At 37.0% G+C, this 26,814-nt stretch overlaps 1 protein-coding gene across 7 annotated transcripts in view; it reads right to left on the reverse strand.

Annotated features, from left to right (window-relative positions):
• Positions 1-26,814, reverse strand: part of PIP5K59B (Phosphatidylinositol 4-phosphate 5-kinase 59B) — a 712,665-nt gene that overhangs the window by 149,516 nt on the left and 536,335 nt on the right. For all 7 annotated transcript variants that reach the window (XM_089598110.1, XM_089598109.1, XM_089598112.1 and 4 more), the window contains 2 exons: positions 19,090-19,306; positions 18,629-18,849 (listed from right to left, as the gene is read on the reverse strand). In XM_089598110.1, coding sequence (XP_089454236.1) covers positions 18,629-18,849; positions 19,090-19,306 — 438 coding nt within the window. The remainder of the gene's footprint in view (positions 1-18,628; positions 18,850-19,089; positions 19,307-26,814) is intronic.

The raw sequence follows: 26,814 nt of genomic DNA on the forward strand, positions 1-26,814 counted from the left end.
CATACACCATTCCATTAGTACAGTTATTTAACTATATGCAACCATGCATATAAAGAGCAAGATATAAAAAGCAGCCTCACCACCGTAAGATACACACATATATACATACGTACATACATACATGCATACACACATACACACATACATATCTACAATACATACATGAATACATACATATACGTTCAATTCACGATTTCCAAATACTGCCATAGTATCACTCTTCCTCACGACCACTACCCTTGTTTCACCTTCATCTAACAAGAGCGCAAGCTGCCGCATTTTTCCTACCACTAACCTAGAAAGGGACAAAAGGTAAGTGCAGAAGTCCCATAGCCTATCTACTGGCAACCTATACCCGCAGTATTTAGGTAGTTATTTTAGCATTCCAGAGAAATACAAGAATCTTGTTATGTAACTAACATAAAAAAATTCATGCACATACCTCAGTACGCCGTCTAAAATGAGTTTGTTAACTGTAGCAGATGATTCTAGATTGAAGGCCTTAACCATACGTTAAAAAAAAGCAGTAAAAATTATGTTATTGTAAAATAATTTAAGGATTTATTTAGACAATCAAAAAATTGAAATACTCTGACACAAATTAGCCATATCATGCATCATGTACAGTCATTTTATGTATAACATCTTACATTACTGTTATATAATAATGCTTTGCCCTGATCCACTTAGTGGTCTTGTAGCAGATTATGTAAATATGTATAGCAAGAAAAACAATTACTAATAGAACAATATTATGAATGTCAATCGAGGGTAGGTACATAAAGTGCACAGGGAGGCAAAGCTGCACTATTAAGCACAAAATATACTATGTCAAGTCAAACAGTCAAAACAATTTTTTGTCAAATCTTTTGTTGATCAACAATACTTTACAAAAAAAACTTAACTTCAATTTTTTTAGACTTTTTGACACCCACACAATTTTTCAGTGACAGTCACAACTTAAAAGTTTTTTATTTTATTTCTTACAGTTTTTTCGAACTTTCTTGATAAAGTAATAAAAGAAATTATAACTCTGGTATAATTTTGTATAATTTTGGCATAGTACAACACGCTTTCAAGAAAAGTTTTTTATCAAACTTTATCACAAATGCAACCAATATGAATCTCTTCGTAGTAAGCTTGCTACGATAAGAGGTGCTTGTTGTTAAATGTCAAAGTAGCCATAAGACCTAAGCAAAAAAAGTTTTATTTTCTATTTTAACATTTACTGCTACCTAGCTCATATTCTTGAGCCAAGCCCAATACTAATAAAGTCATAAAGGTAGAGTTTATGGTAAATAGAGTTTATGACAATTAAGTTAAAAAATTTTTTTTTTATTATATACTTTAAAAAAAATTTTTTAATTCGAATGGTAAAAAAAAGTAATAACCTCAAAAGTTTTAAGATCCTTAAAAAATAATTCTACGCTCAAAATTTCCACAGTCATGTCCTTAGTTATGATGTTCTTTTAAAGAAAGTATGTAAAAATTTAAAAAAAACTCAACTTTGTCACCATCACTAATGGCGTGAGTGGTGATCAAATATTAAAAATAATTAGGAATACGTTTTTTATACTAAAGACTATCACTCCGCATAAAAAAATTTCTTGAATTGTCTAACTTAATATGCATTATGCCATAATATATAAATATATCTTCCTTTAAGTACAGATTTATGAAGGCTCCAACGCTACCTCCATAGCTCCTCCATCAACATTTTTTTACCCTCTCACGGACCCCCCTAAAAAAGGTAAAACCAATTTTTCCATTATTATGACCAAATCTATTTTTTTAAGTCTCTCCCCTTATAGCTTCCACAGCGCTACCTCAAAATTTTGTAGATAGTTTTGGTAATTATTGTATCATTAGGGTATATTGATTGTTCACTACATTTCCTACAACCACTTACTAGTAATCCCGAGAAAAGCCGAAGTCTTTCGTATCTCATTACAGACCCTTTATAGCAACTGAGATCGTTTGGTTGGTATGTAAGTTTTTCACATAGTACATTACGCACCTCGTGAGCAAGGTTAAGAATGTCGCAGATTTCACATGAATAAACGCCTGAGGCGAAGCCGAGGGTGGTTAATATGAAATCTAGGGCATTTCTTAACCTCCGAACGTGGTGCGTATACGATTTTGCGTCTCCTGGCGCTCGGTAAGTAAAAAATCTCGCCCGTGAAGCGGGAAGTAATTTTCACTTACGGAGCACCAGTGACGTAAAATATTTTAAAGCACTCTTGATAAAAGCCATAGTTATCTAAATATGGTCAGAGCCCTCTTCCATATCTAGTTGTGGGTACATAGTTCTATCACTCTCTTAAGAATTACTAGGTCACTAGGTGTCAACACGCCACCACTCTCTCTTCCCTGCACCGTACAAAATTATAGGTGAAATATTTTTCATACTTTATGAATTCAGGATTTTGATTGATAATTATACTCCTTCTAATTCCTTTTTCACATTTTTTTAATGCCTGACAGCTTTTTTTAACATCTTTTACTGTAGTTGAGATATACGTATTTACAAGCAGTAAAATTTTTCAAAAGACACTACAAAAATAATTTAATTCATATTTACTTTTTTATATATAAAATGTTATAATTAATTTCTTTAATTGCATACTAAGCGTTCACAAATTATTTTTTTAAAGGCTTAGTGCAATAAAAGTTAAAAATCTCCTTCGTAATAGATTGTAGTTACAGTAGAAGCTGTTAGCCGGGGAGGAGCACGGAAATACATATGTAGTAAAATCTTACTAGAAAACATGAAGGGTATTTTAGCAATCGACAATTAAACGTATTTTCATTATATTAATTCTAATGATATCAAATTATCCTATTCTAATATCTAACTATGGAATCGGGCTGGAAGAAGTAGTTAGTAGGACAAAGGGGAACTACTTAAAAATGGGCGGGAGCCAAAGAGGGATACTTTTTTGTAGGGTATTTTTACTTGGTTCATGCAATGCGCGCCAACCCCCCGATTTTTAATCAGTTAAATACTTCATTTTTTCAGTTTGCTTTTTGAAATAAAAAAAAAAATATTTGTGAAGTAGTTAGAGAGTCAAAACAGAAGTAGTGTTATTTCAATAAATACCTTTTTATAAATTTATAAGAAAATATTTTGCCTTGTTAATTGCAGGAAATCTCTATGAAGATGTGTAGTGTTTCTGAAAAAAAGGTCTAATAGGTTCTTTTTACTTTAATTTAGATAAGATTAGATTATACTAGATTTAAATTATACTAATTGTTAGGAGAGCTGTGACAAAAGGTGCAAATAGTCGTAAAACTAGAAATGACATGAAAACCGATAAATGTATTTTTACCTAATTTAGAGTTGCAGCTAAAGGGTAACTGGAGAGAGTTCTATGAAATTATCTTGATTAAGTTGTAAAGCGGGGGGGAAGAGGAGAAAGGGACTAAACAGAAATCGAACCCAATAAAAATTAGGTAAGAACTGACAGTATGAAACTGTGCCAACAAATTATACAGCTCAAATAATCATGACATTCGAATAAGAAGAATAACGTGGAGTTAAGGAGTGGCAAAAAGTTGCTGCTTAGAAATGGTGAGAGGGCTGAGAGATTTTCTTAAAAACTCTAAGAAGAGCTGAGAGTGCGTGTAAAAAGTAATCAAACTAAAAATGACATGATAACTGATACAATTTTACTCCATTTAGAGATGCTGCTGATGGAAGGCTTCAGAGAAATCTTTTAAATTAAGAGGGAGATTTATTGCGTTAGATGGTTATTGTGTTATAAAATTTTAAGGGGGCTGGTGGGGGGATTAATAAAATAAAAATTTTTGATAAAAAAATCATTAAAAACACAAACCATAAGAGTAACAAGCTTCGAAGAAAATAGTGAGGATACGAAATGGAATCATTCATAGAAACTTAAAATATTTTTTTCGATTATTAATACTCTTTGCGTTGAAATAAAACAGGGAGAAAGGGAGTATAATTAAATAAATGAAAAAATAAGTTTTCTGACACATTTAAGTAAACTAACAAACAGCAAAATTAAAAACAAATACTTAAAGCTTGCCGAAAATATGTCTTGATGAAATAAAATATGATCTTGATTGTTACTGGGTCCTTCAGTTTTCTGTATTCATCTAAACTCTAAGATTTTTAACTATAAGTATTTATTTTACTCTGTACTACTCATACATAAGTTTTACTCTATTCTGTGTACGCACTATACTGAAACGTACATTCTAAAATTTTTTAAAAATTTTTAAGAATTTTGTATCCATTAATTACTATTTGATATCGGCAAAGGTCCACGCCTACACGTAGTAACTTTGTATTTTCATTCTAGTTTTTAAAACATTTAATATATTTAATTATGTCACCTTACTTAGATACTGATTTAATTACGCCCTTTTGTTGTGTATTTAACGATTACGACATATTTAAAAATAATTTTTATTTTTTGGGCTTAAGAAATTAATGTTTTAATTCAAATTTTCCTCTTTTTTGGCTATTTTGGCGCATATGATCATGTATAGAAATTCGGTCGTGCTGACGTGCTGCGAGGGTACACGTCTGTGATGGCTTTTGATTTTATCTAAAATTGTCTATTATTTGTGTACTTTTGAATAAACTTTAACCCTTGTGATTTCACTTACTTTGGCTTGTGTTTTTGTATGGTGAAACATTTTTGCTACAGGTTATTCTCATTGTAATATTGGGCGTCCTCATAGCCATGGCAGTGGCAGCGCTTGCGCTCTGATAGGCTGCCGATGGCACTGGACAATGCTAGCGAGCCTATGGGTAATGGCGCCAGGAAAAGATCATGCAACGACATCAATGATAGCGACGACGACGATACGTGCGTCCCTCTCCTATCAGCTGATGAGGTAAACAAACTGATTTAGCGCACGAGCGAAGACCGTGATATTTTGCTTGAGCGCCTGGCCATCGAGAAGGAGACGGCTATGAGGAAGACCATTCAATCGGCTGTAAGCTCCTTCATTGATACGCTGACTAGAATCTCCAACAGCTGTTTGTGTAAGTTACATGCAGAGCAATCACTTCATACATGCGACACTGCAGTTCAGGATACATGCCAGCATATTGAGAAGACGGTTGAGTCTATGGCCACTGCTTCCCAGCCCAACTCTGGGGGCCTCTCTTTTGCTAATGTTTTGTCGAGCACGTCAGGTGCTGCTGCGGTGCCGAGAATTTTGCTGGGTGCTGACAAGCCTATCTCGGTGAGGCAAACCAAACGGCTGATGATTAGCCCGATAGAGTTGCCAACCAGACTTTCCGTCATTAAGAGCCACCAAGGAAACTGTTCTTTGTACCATAAATCCCAGAAGCCTAAAAGTAGACGTACAACGTGTGCTTTATGGGCCCAAGAGCTCTGTTATCATCAAGAGTCAGTCCTTAAATGCCTCTGCACTCTCTGGCTCCACGGCACTCGTGGCGGCTGGCCTCCAAGTTTAGCTGGACCTTAAACTTAACCCACGATAAATTGTGCATGACGTTGCGATGGAACTGGAAAAGGAAGACATTGTTAATTCTATTCTTGATCAAAACCTTACACACTTTACCACTTAAGACATTAAAGTTGTTCATCTGCATCCGGTACGTGATGGTAAAAAATCGCGGTCGTGTATTATTGAGGTCAAGCCGTTTATTAAAGTGGCGTTTAATCAGCGCGCAAGAATCAGCATCGGCTGGCTGGCATGTCACTTTTATAATCATGTTTCTCTGGTACAATGCTACAAGTGCGTTTAGTTAGGTCACATTGCAAGGAGTTGTAGTGCTGCTTCTTGCTGTAAGTTCTGTGCAGGAGAGCACGAGTTTCAACAAAGCACTCGTAAAAACGCCGTGTGCTGTGCCAACTGCCTTGCGAATAAGTTGTCCATCGCTTCACATGCAATAGATTGAGGTAAATTCCCACTACTACGCAAACGAATAGAGCGAATCATATTATCGATTGACTATGGCACCCTACAGTGCCTCTGCTTTTGAAATCGGTTAAGTGAATGCGCAATCGCTCGAGCCCTCATTATTTAAATGTGAGGCACTTAGTTACTGACTATGCCCCGCACGTTCTGGCTATCAGTGAGTCTTGGTTAAAGCCTGAGAGACTTTCGACAGAGTTCATGCTCATAAGATTTAGATTCAGCAACACTTCCTCACTACTAAGAGCTTTGCTGAACTGCGGCCGCGCATGTGACTTCACTCTACTGGTTGGTTATTTCAACATCGACTGTGCTGCGGACTCCGCGCCATGAAGAATACTCACCGGCTTCTGTTTGCAATCGATGGATTTTCCGTCCTGATGGAAATCCGCCACTATAAGACCAATGCCTAAATGCTTTTCCCCGCGGGATTTTGCTGATTGGAGGCTGATCAGTTTTACATGGGCACCCCTTAAGCTATTCAAATTGGTAGCACTGCAGTAGATGGATGAGTATGTTTCGAGCAGCTATCTGCTTGACCCGATGCAATCGATTTTCCGTAAGGGTTTCAGCGCTCACTTGGCGCTTATTCAGGTGGTCGATAGTTTGCGCTAGGCCATTGACAGAAGGGATGTCACGTTCATGGTCTGCGTGAATTTTGAAAAAGCTTCTGACCAGGTGAACGTCAATCTTTTGGTGGATAAGCTCTTGACTCTTGGATTCTCTCGCCCTTGCATCAGGATGGATTCACTCTTTCTTGAAGAACAAAACTCAGACCGTTGTCTCTCCTGATGGCACTAGCTCCTGACCTCTGATCAGGACAGCTGGAATTCCATAAGAGTGTTGACTCAGTCCACTGCTGTTTGCGCTCCTTATCAATGATGCGCCGTCAGTTTTGCGCCACTGTGCCCACCATTTATACGCTAACGATTCCACTATTTGGAGAAGTGGTCCGTTTGAAGAGACTACTCATATTGTCAGCAAAGCCAATTCTGATTTTAAGACATTGACGGGTTAGGCCCAGTCAAATTGTCTGCGAATGAAACCTAGCTAAATCCAGGCCTCCTGGCTAGCCACCAGAAATGTTATTGGTTGGATGCAAAGGGATCTTTTGCCACCAGTTCGCATTGAGGAGTGTACTGTCGAGTACTGGGACTGCTTGAAGATATTGGGCGTTCCTATTGATAGCAGACTTGCGCTACTATCAGAAGATTCTATGCAGCCTTGATGCATCTGAGAAAGCGTAGTGATTTTTTGCCTCGATCTTTTTAAAGTCGATCCTTTTAAAGTCTTTTTAAAAACAATCTTGCATTATATCTATGTAAGAAAAGTTGAAAAAAGCACATTTTATACAAGTTAACTGTATTTAGTTGAACAGTTTAATAAATCTCCTTGAAAGCCTGTTGTTTATAATTCAAACCCCCCTTAATATATATTTATTATGCTTATTTTAAGTTTTTCCATTCAATAAAAGAAAAAACATTATGTGCATGTTCTGTCAAACTAACCATCTGTAAAGGATTAGAAATACTGATTGCACATGAATAAAAAATGTTTCAAAACACTATTTATTCTTGATGTAGCCTCAAGTAGTAAAAGGCTATCTCATTTTACGAATGTCAGGACAAAATTTTGCTCGAAAAATTTTGACTGGGAGATGAATTATCAGAGGTAGGTACATATCAGTTTCTTGTATTAGATTTAAAAAAAAAAAAACTAACAACTGCACCCATTTGAAGGAGCTGTATGCACGCACAAAACTGTATCTGCAGTTACAGGCTGTTATAGAAAAAATAACGTGTTTGTACTGCGTGGTTTTTAATGCCAAGACTTGGAAAACATTTAGTGAGTTCTAGCGAAGAAAAACGTTTGCAAGGGCTCTCATTTTTTTTAAAGTAACGACCCAATTAAACATGGTTAAGAATGGAACACCACTTAAACCTTAGGCTTATTAATTATATTGAAGAAATAGAATTGAGGAATTAGTTCCCACTAAAGAAGAAAGGCTACTGTACTAAATTAGATCATTAGAAGCCCAAGATTAAGGATACGGGATGAATGAGATAAAAGAAAACAGAGACAATTGAGAGGTATCAATAAGAATTTAATCTCATGGAGCTAAGAGTTACATTTCAGCAGGTGTGTTGGCAGAGTTCTAGCTAGGATGTGAAGTTCAGAAAGAGCATAAGAAGGTTATAGTAGTGGTGGATAGCTGAGTGGAGGAGATTAACACACGTTTACTATGTCACCCCAGTAGCACAGGTTGACATAATGAGAAAAAATGAGCTTCTTTGAGTATGTTCTATGCTGATAAAAACTACATAGCATAGAGATTCCCCTTATCAAGTTATAGGTCTAGTCACAGGATGGGTTAAAGACTTTAGGACAAAGCAGGCGGTTATCGTTAGGATCATTAAAATCAGAGGGACACTTTAAAAAGTGGCATTAGGGAATGATGGATATGTAAAGAGGGTGAGTCGTAAAGTGATACTGTAGTCTTATAGATAGAAAAGCGCTCACGAGACTTTGTAAGTATTCGCGATGTAAACCCGCCTGCAGCGCCGCCCTCGTAACAATCAATGAAACTGTCAAAAGGCAGGTAAATAAACTGAAATAACATATCGGAGATGGGAGCCGTTGAAGAAAAAGTTGAATTTTTAATGAAAAAAGTCAGCCACACACTATCGAGGTTATGCGTTTGCCCATCTTACAAGCTACTATCCCCTTCTGGCATTCATTTTTATCCTTTGGAAATCGATGTCCGTATGATCCTTTTTTAATTTACACTGGGGAACACTGCACCAATGTGTAGGCTGTTTCCAGCAGTTTTTTAATTAGAGATTCAACTTTTACTCCAACGGCTCCTATCTCAGACATGTTATTTCAGTTTGTTTGCCTGCCTTTCGTCAGTTTCATTGATTGTCACAAGGGCGATGCTACAGGTGGGTTTACATCGCAGATTAAAGTGAAAAATTGCAATAAAAAAGTGAAAAAGTTATTTTTAGTATAAAGTATTATCAAATTTTTTTTTTGTAGTCTAAGTAGAAGCTCAGGCTTAGGTGTAGTTTGTAAGGAAGTTTCAAATAACTTGTCATTATTTATTAGCTTTCTCATCAACAAACAACTTAGGATCATTGTAAACAACTTACTGGTATTTCAAAGTAAGTAAGTAGTAACACATGCACACAGGTTCAAGACGCAGACCTTTATTCATTCAGCTTATACCTCTGGCGAACTAATTTCTTGTGTACGAATTTATAAGTATGGTTTGATGGAGATTTGACAGCCGTGTAAAATAACATATATAAGGGATTAATTCATAATAAATTTTAAATTTAAAGTAATTCTTTAATGCACCAATTACAATATAATATACATGTAAGATCACACAGCAATGTACAACAGCTATTAGCACTGTACATAAAAAAAAAAAAAAAACCAGTGGACAGTTGGTGCTTGGGTACCCAAGTAAGAAGTTATACTTCTATAAAATTATACAGCAGATAATATAATTATAAATATAAATATACCGTCCATGAAACGATATTGTTTACAAAGGTGGTGTAATTATCGTTGGATTTAGTAAACCTACGTTAATTGGGTGGAGTTCTAATAAATATTTTAATGTTTGATTAATAAATGATTATTTATTGCCACAAAAATAGCCGATCGCTTAACTGTATTTTTTTACAGTTTTACTGTATTCAACCGTTTATATGTGTTTAATTTGAAAAAATCGCTGTTTGACGTGTAACCTTATGGAAAAATCAAGTAAAATTGCATTTATATGCTTTGTAGAAATCCCCCAATTTTTGTTTGTATAAAAGATTGCTTTGAGATAAACCTGTTTAATTTTTAAATAGATTTACAAGTTGGTTTTTTTTTAATAATACAACAAAAACAAGTAAAGTATACGTAAAAATGTAAGAGCATCCGTATGAAAAAAATAATTTCCAGCATCGATGCATATATTTGCGTTCCCCTCACCTCTCTGAACTTTTCTCTTGCTAACTATGTAATAAACGTTTTCAAGTTAAAAAATCACCTTAATCATAAATGAAAAAATTGTGAAAAAATAAAGTACACTAAAAATCAGTTATTTTTTTTTTACAGTTCAAAAAAGTTTCCATGTAATTTTTAAAAATTTTGGAAAAAAATAAAAAATTATAAAAATAGTTATTTATTTATTGCAAAAGTAACAATCTAATAAAAAGTTAATAAATATTTACTACTCTATAGAAAAGCATCTTTACTAAAATATACTAAATTCTGAGTGTCCGAAAAAAAACATTCAACTGAAAAAATTGGTTTATTAAATAATTTATTTATTTATTTAATTTAGAATTAAACCAAATTAATTAGTGAAGTGTAAATAAAAATTTACATTTAAAATTAATAATGAACCGCACCATGACAAGAAGTAAACAAATTCCTTATCGGGACCATTCATAGCAGAGTGGGTGAGGGCCTTGGCTAATGAGCAGGAGGTCTTTAGTTCAAATGCATTTTGAAACTTTTTTTTTTTAGTTTTTTTTTTTAGAATAGGTCAAAGAAAAAGAAATAAAATAATACTACAACAAAATTCAAAGCGCGTGATGTGCTGTGGTGGCGTGGTATCGTGTAGTGTAGTGTGGCGGGAAAAGGTGTAAAGTGGGAAAAAAGTAAGATGCAATATCCATTTCCGTGACACATTTTCTCAAGGTCACCAATCTGGAATTGTTGATTTACTCTTGCGCATAAGGCACTTATAAAGGTATAACTTCAAAAACATAAAGAACCTACGGTTTCTAATTACTGCATGCAGTGGACATGAGCATAATACATGTTCTTTTGAGGAAAATGTTATAATTATTTTTAGATAAACGATCCTACTATAAGTTTTGTGAGAGCACGATCTATGTACATTAGCAGAGTGAGCTAGGCCACGAGCCGTTCAGATATGCATAAACACATGGCAGTCGATCTAGAGCCCATAACCTGACTAAGTTGATCCCCCACACTATCGCTCCCACACGCTCATTAGCAGTATATTAAACATATATTTTCTCTTCCTTCTACCTGGTCCTAGTCCTTCCCCCTACATTATAATATGGGGTCAGAAGTGGGAGCCATGAGAGTAAAGCGTTTTTTTCTGGTTAGCACAGCACAGAGTACGTCTCGTCTAACCTAATTTTCCCACGTGCACTACGAAATGTGCGATTCTACTCTCCCGATGTCAAAATATTGTGTCTCATGATACATAGACTAAACGTTCGTAAGTGACAAAGTTACCGTGCTCATGTAGCAAGATGATAGGTAACAAAAATCTGCAGCAATATGATGCCACTATGGCTTTCACAACTGTTCATGCAGGGCTAGTCGTTAAACTTCTAAACAAGTTTAACTTTGAGAAATCTGAGAAGCAACTAACCTGAATTAAACGCTTTTATCGATACGTCTCTACAGCTTACCTATACGCAAAGCCTGAGCTGGAAAAAATTAACCTGCTGTGCTACGTAATTGGTAAAAAATCAAAAGATATTTTGAGAAAAATCCTACCTACTATGAGTTGAGCTACGACATTAAAAGTCATAAAAGAGAATTTTTCGATGTTTTTGAAGTGAAACTTCTTATGTTGGGCCGTGAACAGCCGCGAGGGGCAATGCGTTACGAAAAAACGTAGCCACCCACCCTGTGGCCCAAGCCCTCTCCTCAATCTTACACACAGCCACACAGCTCCCTTCCCCTCCGTTCTCTCTCTTGCATGTACGCCGCGAGCTCCCTTCTCTTCTATAAGAAAACGTGCATCAAGTATTAAGTATGTATAATATGACAACCTTAACTTTGAAAACAAAAAAAACGCTGTATCTCGAAAGAAAAGAAAAATTGGCTAAAAATAACAATTTTTATGGGTTTCCTTAAGAGCAACTATATGATCAAGGTGCAGAATTATTGAGCGGTTCGACGATGCATAAACATAAACTTAATTACTTCCTTTTTCAATTGTATCTTAAAAAGAACGGGTAAAAAAAGATTTCGTTTTTTCCACCGTATTTAAAAAATTAAAATAGACATTTTCAAAATCTTAGAAAAATTCTCATATCTTGAAAGGGAAGCCAGATTGTCCAAAAATAATTCCAAGTATAGAAGACAATTTTTGAGGTGCCAAAATATATGTTGCACGAATTCGTACAAACAAACGTAATATTTCTCAAAATAATAGTTCATATCTCAAAGGCAAAGCTACATCCTACATATCCTAGCTAAAAATAGATTTTTTTCTATCCTCTGATCCATCATGTATTATAAGAATAGTTGTCACGTGACCAAAACCTATATTCTTATAATTAATTTTGAGATAAGTAAAAATTAGTTATAAGCACGGGTAAATTTTAATATTAAATTACAGGCAATCATAAAAAATGAATTAAATAAAAAATAACAACCTTACAACGAAAAATAGCTATGTATCTACTGTTTTCCTTTTTATTTGTCGGATACAATGATTTCAACAAAAATTGATTGTACATAATAATGCATGAATGGTAATTTTAAATAAAAGGAATTTTTCTTCTATGTCACTAGACAAAAGTACCTTGTTTCAGGACACTATAGTGAAAATTTTTGTTTCGTTCTGCATTACATGACCAATAATTTGTTAATGTATTAATACATATAGCATAGCAAACATGGAAGTACTTAGAATGGGTGAATCACATGTAACATAAGTACATGTATTTTATGCATGCGCGTGCTCGAATACTTAATAATAATAGAATTTCGACTGTTTTAATGTCGGATTCTTAAAGATCTATTGAAATTAGGTGCGATCTAATTTTCTTAGTTTCTGTTATACCGAGTTTAATAACATTCAAGTTGGAAGTTTTACTTCTGCCAGGGATCCCGAGATCCAAACATGGTTTTTACCAAAAAGGAACACGATCTTTAAAATATTTAAATTTAACTCATACACCCAACAGCCACTGGTAATACATAAGTCAACTTTGCAACGCATAAAGAAGATCAAGCTCGTTTGATTCCTGGAAAATGCTCTGACAGGCAGCCAACGCTGGATAACTCGAGTTCCAGTAAATCGTGCTACAGATGTAGAAAGCTACGATGCAGTTAGCTGATCTCATGTCTCGTCTTGAATCCTTAGTGCCGTAGATGAAAGAAGGGGGGCTATTGGGACCACGTATGCAGATCTGACAACATCCACGTATTAGGAGGGGAAGACGAAAGAACGGAACAAAAGAAAGCAAACAATACAGCGTTGTTTGGCATGACGAATGCTGCGTTACCATAAACGACAAAAAAAATTGCTGATTAAGCTTGAAGTAAGCAGTTTTCTAGCAAACCTTCGCTTTATAATAGAAACCAGTAGAAACTTTATATGCGTTTGTAAGAAGAGCATTCTAAGTAGCTTTACAAATAATATCCTTGAATTTATAAAAAAATTTCAAGTCGTACGATTCAAAAATTTATGTCCTGCGTGATCTAAAACAAAATCTGCTTGGTGTCCTGGAGACTCACAGAACAGAGTTCAAAACAGGATTAAAAAAAAAGCCTCTTATAACTTTTATAACTACATTCGGAAAGTGCATACACACGCATCTGCTTTTCAGCGAATTGAGCCTCAGATTATACTTCCCGTTAATTTTTGAAATTATTGTCAGACATATTCAACTTCAAAATCTACGTTGATGATATATTAACTATTACGAGAACACTAGACGAGCGTATTTAACCCTAGAAGTCGACCTTGAAGGACTCACTAATGAGGGCCTTGACTTAAACAGAAAAGAATATATTTTCACAGCAAAAAAAGTTGAATTCCTAGGCCACGATATTTCAGAATGAGGTATAAGTGTACTGCCAAAACGCACATCGGCCACCGTGGATTTCTCCGTAATGCGCGATATAGAGTTACTCCTGCAGTTTCTAAGTACTATAAATTTCGTTAGCAAGTTTATACTTAACAAGTCACAGCTAGTCAAGTTTGCACAGTTTGTATGGGCCAAGCAACAAAAATACGCATTTTTCTTTACTGTGTAACGGAACGGATTTTTAAGTCTCAATTACCTGACAGTTCGCTACCCTGCATTCAACTCAAAGATGACTCCACTATCTGTGAGGGTTACTCATTGTTTTCCTTCAGACTAGTCATCCTTACGTTGATACAACTCTAAATTATATCCAGACTGCAGGAAGATCATTTTGCAAGACTAGAAGAAAAGAAAAATTTTTGCCAACTATTTATTAAAGAACAGTTTTTTGACAGGCCTTGGCATAAAACCGAGCTAGATCTCTTCAAAGAAAATAAAATTATACTTGGTAGCCACTGATTACTATTCAAGATACCTAGAAATTTGTCTTCTGAAAACTAAATTTGCCCGATTTGGCTTCCTGAAAGTTATCGATCATAACAGCATGCAGTTTGTTTCCAGCTTTAAATGCTTTGCTAATACTAACGTCTTCTAGCATATGAAGAGCTCATCAAAATTTTTCCTGAACAATAGTGTATTAAAAGCCCCTGTTAAAATAGAAAAATGTATCGTTAAGAAAGCGATGACATAAGCGTAGGTCTAGTCTCATACAGAACGCTGATAAAAATTATTATCGACACGGACAGAAACCTAAGTTTATTTTGGATTGAAATCAAGAAACACTCAGTTATTCGGCGCAATCATAGGTATTTGATATGATGCCCGCAGGTATGACATCAAGATCATTAGCAACAACGCACCGATTGTAACACACGATATGCAGAATGAAACATCAGTAAATGAACTATTCGTCGATACGCAGGGCCGTTCCCTGTCAGCTGATGGAGTCACGTAAGATCCTAAAAGCCATACTCAGAACGGCCTTATCAGTAGCCCTACTTCTAAATAACGGCAACGGCAATAATGTCATGCAAAATACGGAAGCAATCAAAGATATTAATAATAAAAACAGCGCAGAAAAACATATAAGTGAAGACTTTCCGAAGCCAACCGAAGTTAAAATCGAGCTTAAGCGTTACACAGATTCTTCAGTTTAATAATTGTATAATTAATCTTTTACTCATTCTAATATTTTGTAATAATCTTCGATGTAATAATGCAGTAGTTCTGGCTCGTTGGCAACCCACTTTCTCAGCGAAAAGCCTCCTGCCCGCAGCAAGCCGAGCAGTTAATCGTGGCAACGTCGGGCTGTCTCTACATCATCAGCGCCAGGCAGGATATCGTTAGTGAGCGATCTCCTCAAATGATCGGGACAGCTTCGGGCCACGCTTCGCTTTTGTCATCGCATAACTGCAAGATCGTCCGCAAGGAGAGATAGGGAGCACTGGCCTCGCCATAAGTAACAGTCAGCAACTGAAAGTGCTGCGGTGGGACAGTTTTGTCAGCGCTCTACAGAATCCTCTGCAGGTTGACGTCACACTCATCGATCCAAGTCTGACGAAACATCATTTGGATATCCACACAAAAAGAGATTGGATGTCTCCTCCAAAGACACTCGGCAGGCAGGCTTGAAGTTTTGGTTCGGCGTTCAAGGCATCGTTTAGGTTGTGGCCGCTGGATATAGGTCGAGACGCATTGAACACAACACGCAGCCTTTTTTGTTGGTCCCCGAATTTCCAAAATCCATGATGCAGAATATGATGTACTGGGCCTAAAGATGAGCACAGATCGGCTTCAGTCAAGAGTCGCAAGTGCCCATGCTGAAAGTATTTACCCATGAAGCGAGTATACTCAATGGCCATTTCCGGAGCACGTTTCAGTCGGCGCTGCGGCGGTCAGGCTCTCGCCTAATAAGGAAATTCCGTCGCGCTTGAGTGGGAGGTGAACAATGTAGCGGCCGTCGGCTGCTCGACGATGATCAACAAAGCTGGCCTCATACTCCACGTCATCCGGCGACTGGCGCGTGATGCGTGGTACGTCCTCCATCTCCTAGTAGGGCTGCATCAGTGCGATGAGTTAATCATGCCACGGTGGCGCTTTGGCCTCGTCTTGTGTCACAATACAGGTGACAGCTGAGGTCAGGGCAGCGTGACTAGGAACATGGCCAGCAAGAGTCCAACCAGTAACGGTGAGCTGTCTGACTAGGCTTCCCCGGCGCAAGAGTCCTGGACACAGTAAATGAGGGTACACATCGGCACCAAGTAACATGTCGACGTTCCCTGGGGTGTCAAAGGTCAGATCTGCAAAGCCTGGCAAGTCACGCCAGAGTTCGAGGATGTTCGGGGGAAGCGAGACCGCGGGGGTCAGGAGCTCCATCCAAGGCAAGCAGTGCGCAGTCAGCGACGGCGACCAAGTGGAACGCTGAGCTTGTAGCTTTAGCTGAGCTGTCCATGGTGAGTGCGAGATGCCCCCCTACCCCACGAAGCGCGAGATGGTTATGGCAGATGGTTGTAGGTCGGCGCCGAGCCGTTGGGCGACCCTCTCGGAGGTGATAGTGATCTCTGAGTAGGCGTCCACGAGAACTTGTGCTGTGACCGATCGCTCCCCTGCTCTCACCAGTTGAATTTTGAGGATCGTTCTGGCGGTTCGAATCAAGAAGTGGCTGTTTGACGGGAGCCGACCCGGCATTCGACACAGCCCGATGCTTTCGGCTGGCATCGTGGATGAGGCTAAGGTGCGTCGCACGACAGTGTTGATATACGCCCTGGGAGTGTGCCAGGTGTCCCAGTCTCAGACAATTGAAGCAGAGCTTGGCCTATGCCACTAGGGCGCATCGCACGGACACGTTCAGCGCCAGAAACTAGCTGCAGTGGTCCATGTAATGAGGCGCATGGCAAGCGAGGCAGTCCACTTCAGCTGCGTGGGTAGCCAAAGTTCGGTGATAACTGCTAGATGTAGGTGGAGCGCGCGAGGCCTCCATCGAATTCAACGATCGGCCGCGCCTTCTGAGAAAGCTGGACAGTGCGGTGAACGTAGCTACTTCCTCGGGTGCCGAGGGAGTTGCTTTCAATTTCTCGAGCTCGTCTTCCCATGCCCTGCGAGTGGATGGATCCATGGTGGTTGATGCGAAGGAGATTAATCCCAGTGTTCAAAGGGCTGCTTTAGTACTTTCAGTTGGTCCCGGTGCTTCTCCAACGTGTCGAGCAGGCCCTGCAGACCCTCAGCGCATTCGTTGTGGTGTGACTTGAGCGCCCTGAGCGCCATGACGTGATCCTGTACGAGGAGAAAGTGGTGCTCGAACCGTAAAGTAAGGAGGTTCCAGGCCATCGAGTAATTGGACCTAACCAGCTGGGTGGTGTCCAGAACTGCCCTTGCTTCGCCACGGACGTTTGCTTTGAGGTAGTACAATCTTTCTACGTCGTGTTGGAGAGACTGGCGTCTTCACATCATCAGATCCATACAGGAGTATGAGGGGGGCGATTTTGTCCTCGGAAGCACCTCTAACCAAGTCGGGCTGGTTGCCCTGAAAATTGGTCGAATAGCTGCTGAGCAGCTCCAGTCTAGCCTCGACGAGACCCATGCTCCAAGCTTCGATGCCTTGGATGAATTGTACGAACTGGTCAAGAACCTTGAGAAGAGCTTGCTGCGTGGCAAAAACGTCTGACCAGCTTTCGTTTAAAGAGATCACATGTTAGACTTGACACTCGTCTCCCAAGCGGAGCCTGATCGCACATGATACAGTCAACATTCTGAGCTGGGTAATTGCATTCGGGCGTGGGTTTCGTGACACAAACTGGACGGCAGTTGTCTGCACGGTTTCCTCTCAGAGCGTCAAGCGAGGACTCACATAAAACCCCATTGCTCGTTATTTGGTATAGCTCCGTATGATTGCACCACGTGCAATCAGGGCCCGCGTTCTCTCCTAACCTTGCAATTTTCTTGGCGTGGCACCACTCTATGTGACTGTATCACGTGCAGCAGAGCCCCAATTTTCTCGATGCGTTCTCGGACGCAGGAGTTTTGTCGCACATGTGAACGACTTACTTATATTGCAAATAGGATGACGTAGTTGTGGCTGTCCCTAAGTTGACAGAGGCCTCGAGGTAACCTGTCCTCAGCTGCACATTCCAACTAACTTAATCCGGCTCGAAGGACCAATATTTGATTTACTGGTTATTTATTGAAAGGAATGTATGATCAATACAGGACGATGATGCGTGGCTGCTAATTTCAGCAGAGCTTACAACATAAAAATAAATACACGAAGACAAATGCTGTACAGCTGAAGATACAATAGCGGCTGCGCTCGCTTTTCTCGGGGTCTTCTTTCACTTTTCAGTCTGACCGTTAATAACCAGCCACGGCTCCATGCCGTGCCTCCAGAAAGCGGCCAAGAGGGTGGGACGGTAGCAGGCGTTAAATACAAATCAACAACTACATTATTCATTTTACTACCTTTTAATCAAAAAGGGATGGTGTTGTGTTCATGCAACCTTTATACGTCAGCAGAGCTGAGCCACAAGCGGTTCAGATATTCATGAACGTGTGGCAGTCGAGCTAGAGACCCTAACGTGACCATTTTGATCCCCCAACACTCGCTCTTACACGCTTCTTATTGTTTGTATAAATGTTTTGTCTTCTTTCTGCCTAGTCTATCTCCTCCTTCCCACATAACAACAATAATGTTTCATCGGGAATTATAAAGAAAATCACATAATTGACGCGTCAGCACCAGATTATTTATAAATTGCAGATCGGTTTTAGTAGATAAATACAATATACTTATCTCACATTTGATTTTCTTTTTAAATTAAATAAGAGAAAAAAGACGTAAATATACTCACCTATATCACCACTGCTAGAACTCTCAGTAAAAGAAGGTGTACCCTCTGTCCAAGTTGGTGTTAAGCGTTCAGCACTACCACTTGGTGGAGTCCAAGTAAGTACTCCACCTCGACCATGGTTGCTTCCACTACTTTCAACGCTAAGGGAGGATTTGGTTTTTCGGCTGTCTCCACTGCCACTACCATCACTACAACTCTGTTCCAAATGAACATCTGATATGCTGTAGCAAGAGATCCTTAGGTACATTACTTATAAAAGCTTACATTTGATCAATCGGAATGTTGTTGAATCAGTAATTTACGTTGAAAAAGTTAAAAATTAAAACAAATTTAGATCAAGCACAAAATGCATTAAAATAGATTTTAAAAAATACATACAACTTTAATGACAAAAAAAAAAAAGAAGAATTCCTAACGAATTTTAACAAATTCCCGTAGCACTGTGATTAATATATACATGCCTGACAGTGTCATGGTAGTTTTTTGCAAGAGAATAATGCGATGTCCTGCTTCGGCTCGTATGGCAACCTGATAATATGCTGTTGTATTGTTGATTTTGATGGGTAGATGAATGCTGTATTAAGTTAGAACCACTAAAAGCCAACGTTCGATCGTTTGAATGCACCGCAGCGTCAAAAGGTGGAGGTGGTGTAGAGCAAGAAGAAGAGAAGGTGCTACCTACAGAAAAATTACAGTCTGAGATTAATGCTCGTAAAAATTTAAAAATTGATCTGGAAAGTTCATCACACGGTACAAAATGTAATTAAATAATAAATTCTCCATTTTTATTACATTAAAAATATACTAAGAACAATTCATTATTATTATAAAAAGATATCTAAGTCATATAACATCTACGACCCAATGAAATTATATTGCCTAAATACACTGAATCTATATTGAAACTAAAAAAACACGATAGACCATAAATGTTAATATACAATATAAGCAATAAGATCCAGCGATGAGTAATACACAGTTTAAAATATGTACAAAGATGTTCAGAAAACAAAGACGCTGTAGGAAGCAGAAAGTTTTGCGGAGAAATAGTGGCAGGCTATTTGAAATAAAAAATAAAAGGTAATGTCGCATGCGACCCAAAAACGGTGTAATAACATATTTATGCTAGTAACAATAATGTAATGGTATTTTTTCTAGGTTCTGATACATAAAATTTAAACAAATTTAAGTTTCAATTATTTTGAAAACGTTGGCGGTTTAAATAATATATTTTTCATCATACTGCGCCGAGAAAAGGGATTTTCGTTCCACGAAGCAGAATCCCTTTTCTTGGCGCAGGGTTGATGAAAAATCATGTACAACCCACGGAAGGAAACAAAGAATCCCTCAGATCGCATGCTTGTCAATTGCCTGCAATCTGAGACATTCTTTATTTTTCCTCCCTAGGTGAGTAATATACTATTTTTTCTGTCTTATCAATAAATACGTTATGACTGCTACCATCGCAGTAATTGGTTACACTCTCACTATTATTTTTACTTAATTGTTTAACGTTTACGTATTAAAATGTACACATTAAGGAATACATTAACGTAGATGCGTAGCGACAGCGTATTTAAAATTTTAGTTTATACTCATCAGGTGTATAAGATGCAGTGCTCTGTGTCACGACAAAAACTGGTAGTCTGGTCCTCTGATTCGTATATTCACTGTACGAAAAGTAAAGGATACGGTAAAAAATTAAATTACTTACAGGTAGATTTCTTAGTATAACGTCAGTAAATAAATTTAAAAGCCAAATGGCTATTTAAAAGTTAACGTTGTTGTTTATGAGTGATTAAACTTACGTAAAAAGTATTTATAAGGTAGTTTGTTGTAATTGGTACAGTAATCAACAATACTGTGTATGAATATGTAAAATCATACCACAGTCCTGCTGTGGCAATGTGAACTTCATTATGATTTTTAAATGCTCTATGCATAACATTTAATCTTGGTTATATGCACAAAAACACTTTTTTTTAAATAAAAATTTGATTGAACTAGTGCCTAAGCCAAATTTTAAAGATCAAAAACATTTGAATTAGACACTTCGCTTCGAAAATGACTGCAGCGCCCTCCGCTCATGGTCAAAACTGGCATTTTGAAGTATGGGAAGGTATCTTTTTTATGGTAGTAAACATATAAGCTTACTGAAAAATTATTATGCTATTCATAATAATATTCTGATAACAAATAAGTTTAGTGATTCTAGACGTTATTCACTGTTTCCATTAGTTAGCATACGTCCAATAACTTATAAAAACATACTTATAGTTTCATAGTTGAAAGTCTAAGCAAAAATATTACAGAACTCCGATTGACCGATGAATATGCACGTTTGTCTGCCACATAAGTACGATGCGCGTACAGCAGACGAAATCACTACTTTGGCACTTCTAATTTCAATTAATTGATAATTGCTAATAAGATCTTATGATACGACTTACTTATATAAATAACTTTTACTTCCATATTAATTATGGTAATAGTTTTTCCTCTATAACTCCTATACTTCATATATTGTATGGGGCCACGGAAGTACAGCGGTTAGGGCTGCAGATCTCGTAGTTCGGCGTGCCTGGTATTGCAGGTTCATCATTTTCGGGTCTTGATGTGTAAATGATTGATGTCACAATTAAATCCGAGACGGTTTTTCACTATACTAATGACGATAGCATACTTCTAGTGCGATACATAACTTACTTCTTTTGAAAAGAGCTATGTCTCAAAATCTAATTCTTACGTGCAATCTCCAACTATCTTATAAGCATTCATTTTACAACATCAATTAGCCCTAATATCCTCAATAATGTAAAGTGTCAACAATTACAACATTTATTTCTGTGTATGATCTTCGCCGTGCCGTCGCCACATCCACGGAAAATAGCTGATTTTTGACATCGATTTTTCGCGTACTTCCGGAATGTCGAACGAAACGACGTTTTGGTAGATTGTAGAATAACTCTCAACAAGTATAATGCCGTTTGAAAAATGGCAATATGTTAAAAAACCAACCGTGTCCAACTTTTTTGCGGAGGGACCATTTTTTGCTTCTTGCTGTGGTTTGTAAAAAGTTTAAAACCGATCCTATTGAAATAGAGTATGAATGTTAAGGTACACATGATCTACCTTGTATTTAATTTTCAAGTTCTAATATTCAAATGAACGTGAGTTATAGGTTTTTAAAAAACAGTCCAAAAGAGCACTTTTAAGCAAATTGCAAAAAAATGGCGGGGCCAATTTTATTCTCCTGGAGCTCATCTTCTTTGTCTTGAAATAACACATCTTTTTCAAAAGTACAACATTTTTTACCACATTAACCATTTTTTTTGGCCGTTAGCTGACACAATTTGGAATCTAAGACTATTAAGATTTGTTTAGAAACCGAATAACTACCATCACGATTTTTTTCGCGCTAATAGCAATTTCCCCAATTAACCATGCTTTTCTGATAATTCTATCCCATCAGAAGCTCTGATTGATCGTTCGGATCTTTAACCTGCCGTATCCTACTTAAATGCAAGAGTATAATAACTCTCACCACATATTAATACATGCCTTTTCTCTTTTATTTAGTGCTTTAAAGTAACTGTAAAGGTTGGAGAGTGACTTCTGTTGCGTCTTTTAAGCGAATGTAAAACTTGATGCGATAATTAAGCTGCGTGTTAGAAGCGTGCGTTTCAAGCCAATGTAAAACTTAGTTCAGAGACTAAGTTGTGTGAGAAAAGCTCGAGTAAACCAGGCCACTGTAGACTTGCCTAAAAAGTAAATCAAAGAGGAACAAGAAAGAAAGGACCATCGACTTGCGTTCCAATGTTAAAAGCAGATTTACTGGATTTATTTAATTATCAGATAAGACATTATTGGTTTTTGATTAAATTTGTATCTAAATTTACATATACAAAAGAAATTTAGCTTGAATAAAAAAATTTAATATAAAACAAATGTAATCAGACTTACGTATGACTAAAACCTTTACAAGGACGTGAAATAAAAAAATTAATTGAAGTACGTAACTACTGCATCCCATTAGACAGAAAATTACAGAGTAGGTCAACGTCAGTTAAGCGTCTGACACACTAACACCACTTTATACGTACTACTCAGTGATACCTAACACCACAAAGTCAAGTCAACAATTTAAAAGGAAAGTATACTGTAGGTAAAAGCAAATAAGGCATTTGAGCCAACGAATGGTTCCTGACTGGTTCCTCTTTGGTTTGTTAGTACAAAGAGTTAAAAATATTTTTATAAACGCAAGATGAAAGGGACCATATGTCACATTGTCAAAAATTACTGTCTTAAGAATTTGCAGTTAAGTGACTACCGTGCACGTCATTATTTTAATAATTGTTCATTGTTAAGCTCATCGAAACCTACGCGGCAAACTTACGTAGCAGCAATGGCTAGAGCAGTGCTTATGTAATAAATACCACTGTATATGTACACTACCGTGTTATCTCTTTTCTACTTGTTCTCCAATATCTACACTTTGCACGATCGTACAGCGAACGAGGGAATTAAGTGTCCATTACACTGGCAACCGACTCATCTTGCACGCTACACTTTACTGGTCAGTCACCCACCAGTTTCAGCAACAACTCGGATCTCAGCAGAAGCAGTTGTCTTACCTCGCCTAGAGCCTAAAACCCAGCGTTCTCATCGTTGATCAATCTTAATAGCCAATTCGACATCCTCGAAGACGACTCTTGCCACCCCTAACTTCCTCTCACCGTTCTAAGCCACTCACTTCAAGAGGCTTACTTACTTGTTTATATAAGTGACTTATTCGTTTTGACTACGAGCATACCTCAGGTGGTGCTGCCAATGTCAGGGTTTAATACCAAATTTTCTAGCATAAAAGTATTGGATCGTACGAAAACAGCTCTATTTTAGTTAACTACAATTCTATTTTCAGATCGATATCTCCTTACACGAAGTTGTGATTCCTGGAAGACGAAATAGACTATTTTAGATAGATTGACACACATATACATACATATTGATTTGTTTCTATGAATTGCTCAATTAGCAAGATAAAGAACTAATCAAACCTCGAATCATGTGCACAATCTTATTATTTCCTTTGTCGTGAATCAACGTCTCGGAAATCCAAAAAAATTCAGCAATAACTTAAAATTGTGAGTAATAACTATAAAATTAAAACATTAATATATTTCTCCGAAAAAGTAACAAATAAATTTATGCAATAAAATAGTCGTATACTGAATTTAACCGCTATTGCGAGGAAAGAACCCACGACGCGCTACCAATTTAATTGACGAGACCAAAATAATGAAGAAAACTTTAACTAAATAACAATGTGAAAACTTTCTCATAACACTAGAAATTCAAGTTGAATAATTGAATTAATTAAATCATTTAGACGAGGTGAGACAAGATAGTAGCTCAGCCATAATGATAAGGCCGTACGCAGCAATTAAAGAAAGGGCTGACTCTCTAGCGTAACTAGCTATGCGAAAATGTGCGCCAGCTCACTGACAAGTGAGAAGTTATTTTAAGATCAGCGCTCAAAGAAAACTCTAGCTCTCGTCCCCAAGGGAGACACGCACACGGTTATAAGAGCCTAAACATACTCAAAAAAACTGAGTATTATACAAGCACCAGGTACTTTTACTTAATACGTGTGTTACAAGAGTCACACGCCTTAGTCCACGTCACTACATTGTGACGAGGATTTTTCTAGCCGATAAACAGCCGTCCCGGATCCCCTCACAAAACTCTCACTAAATTTCTTACCATGTCCCTACACTCTGGATATTTCTTCTCCGGAAGGTCTGCCACAGGTGTCTGGCTCGGAAACACCAGACACTCCTAAAAGGAAAATAGAAGGGGGCAAATGGGGGCACTACTTCTCAATAAACACTCGTGGATATAAATGTTCACAGCGCTCTCGCGCTATTTATTTATCACGGTTAACTCTCAGGCAGTATTGTTCAGTGTTCTCCTATGCTCTCTTTTTGGATCCCTTTCCTCACTCTCTGCTTTACTTGTCACTTTTTCCTATATTCAATCACTCTCTCTATCCTATCTGCTCTCTATGCCGCTCCACGCGATACTGACTGCGTTATGGCAGTACACTTCAACAGATGCGCGCGCCCCTCCCGTGTATCCAAAAAATCTCCAACACGCCTAAAAACCGGTAAATTATTGGAGGTTTCAAAAACTAGGGAATCGACGCGGCCGCTCGGCGCTCACACCTTTCCGACGTGTCGCGAGCCCTCACCTCTCTCCTTCTGTATCTTACACACATGCTCACCCCATCATATCTCACACACTTTCAATCCATTTTATGGTCTTCGGCCCTTCTCTCTCCTCTGGCTCGTAGTCCGCTGCACCGAGAACACACATTAATTAATGTGTTATAGATGTACATATAGAAAATATATATGTTATTCTAGGACTCGGTAGCCGCCGATGACTTGCCCCGAAATATAGGTATACAGTGACGTGATAGCTTTAGTTACCACGTCACACCATTTATATTCTAACGTGAAAATATGTAAATGCGCATGTAAATGCATACATTAAAATTGTAGGAAAAAAATCAAATTTTCTAATGACATAAGTTTTCTAATAAATATTCTAGAAATAACATACTGAAAAATCTGCGCCACCATCACTACAAAGAAAAAAAATGTGTTATACAATAGTAATATTATCATACATTTGCAGAAAAAAGTCCATCATTCCAATTTGATGGTTTAGTATCAAAAATATCTCAATTATTTTTTAACGACAAAATCAATTTTTATCACAAACTAAGAAAAAACTAGTTGTTCTTCTAAGAAAATAACGAGAAGCTATTTTATCGAATTTAAATTATTTAAATGGCTGCTTATGCTTTTGCGTTAGCTTGTACGTTCAATGTTGGTATAAATTAATTATATACATACACACACACATATATACATGTATATACATTAATTAATGATTTATCTAGACAGTACATAAATTTGCGATTGTTTTTCTAATTTAAACTTGGGAACGGGAAGTTCTTTCTTTTCATGGTTTTGATGTAGCCGAATTTAACAGGTAATTTAACCTCTTTAAACCAGGTGATACTTCCTCGGTGGATATTATTGAATAATACTGTAACATTTTTGTTTATATATGTAATTGTATCATATCATATAAATACATGCAATAAATAGCAGCCACGGTAGAACGGTGGCTTATGTGGCTTCTTATAGCTCAGGAGCTTGACTACACAGGCTTTGGAGTTAGGGATCTGATCTTTACACACTTAGCTAGCACTTCTGAAAAACTAATAGCTTATAAGCGTATTTAAAACCATGGTCCATTGGTTTAGAAGCCATGCAAAATAACTCTCTTCTTGCTGTGTAAGTAACTGATGTAAGAATTAGATTTAAGGCGGTTTTTCAATATGCCAATGACAATAGCATATACATGCAGAGTAACACAGCAATGAAAAGCCTATTAAGCATAGTTCTAAAAAATGGCTGTGGAGTATTAAAAAATATAAAAATAAGAAACATCTAATAAATAATGGTTTTATAATTACAGTAATACAAAAAAAGTGGAATACACCAAGAACATTACACTAATTGATGAATGAAACCAATGTAATCATTAAACTATAATTTTAAATATGTTACTCAATTATTTTGTAAAATTAATAAACATTAATTTTATACTTCATCAACGTATATAAAGTCTATCTATTTGCATTTTAAGAGCGTAAAAAAATAGGCAAAAAGAATTATTTTTAAAATTAAGTATTAATTATTATATTGAAAATAGAGATTATGAATACTTGTATGTAAAGGGGGGGGGGGGCGTGGAGGGACAAAAAAAGGTGTAGGGGGTTGTGGAGGAACTATGGGGGGTTTCAGAAAATAATTAGAAATGTCAAAACAATGGTGAGAACAATGAAATTGTACCTTATATTTGGGAGGGGCCGTATGTCAAGTATTTCAATAAAGTTAACCCTTTCATCTTCAACTTAAATAACAAATTTATATGAAATAAAAACTTTATATTATTTAAAACTTGATGTACATATTATTTGAATACATATGCATTCATGTTCTACTTTAATGTTTTAATATTACAAACATAATTTTTTTAAATAAATAAGTAATTTCAATAAAAAATTTTTTTTTAATTGTAGATATTTAATAAAATTAAACTGTATACAT

This window comes from Copidosoma floridanum, unplaced genomic scaffold, assembly GCF_036245765.1.
Source record: "Copidosoma floridanum isolate Cflo_tuat_1 unplaced genomic scaffold, Cflo_Japanese_pri ptg000005l, whole genome shotgun sequence".
NCBI classification, from domain to species: domain Eukaryota; kingdom Metazoa; phylum Arthropoda; class Insecta; order Hymenoptera; family Encyrtidae; genus Copidosoma; species Copidosoma floridanum.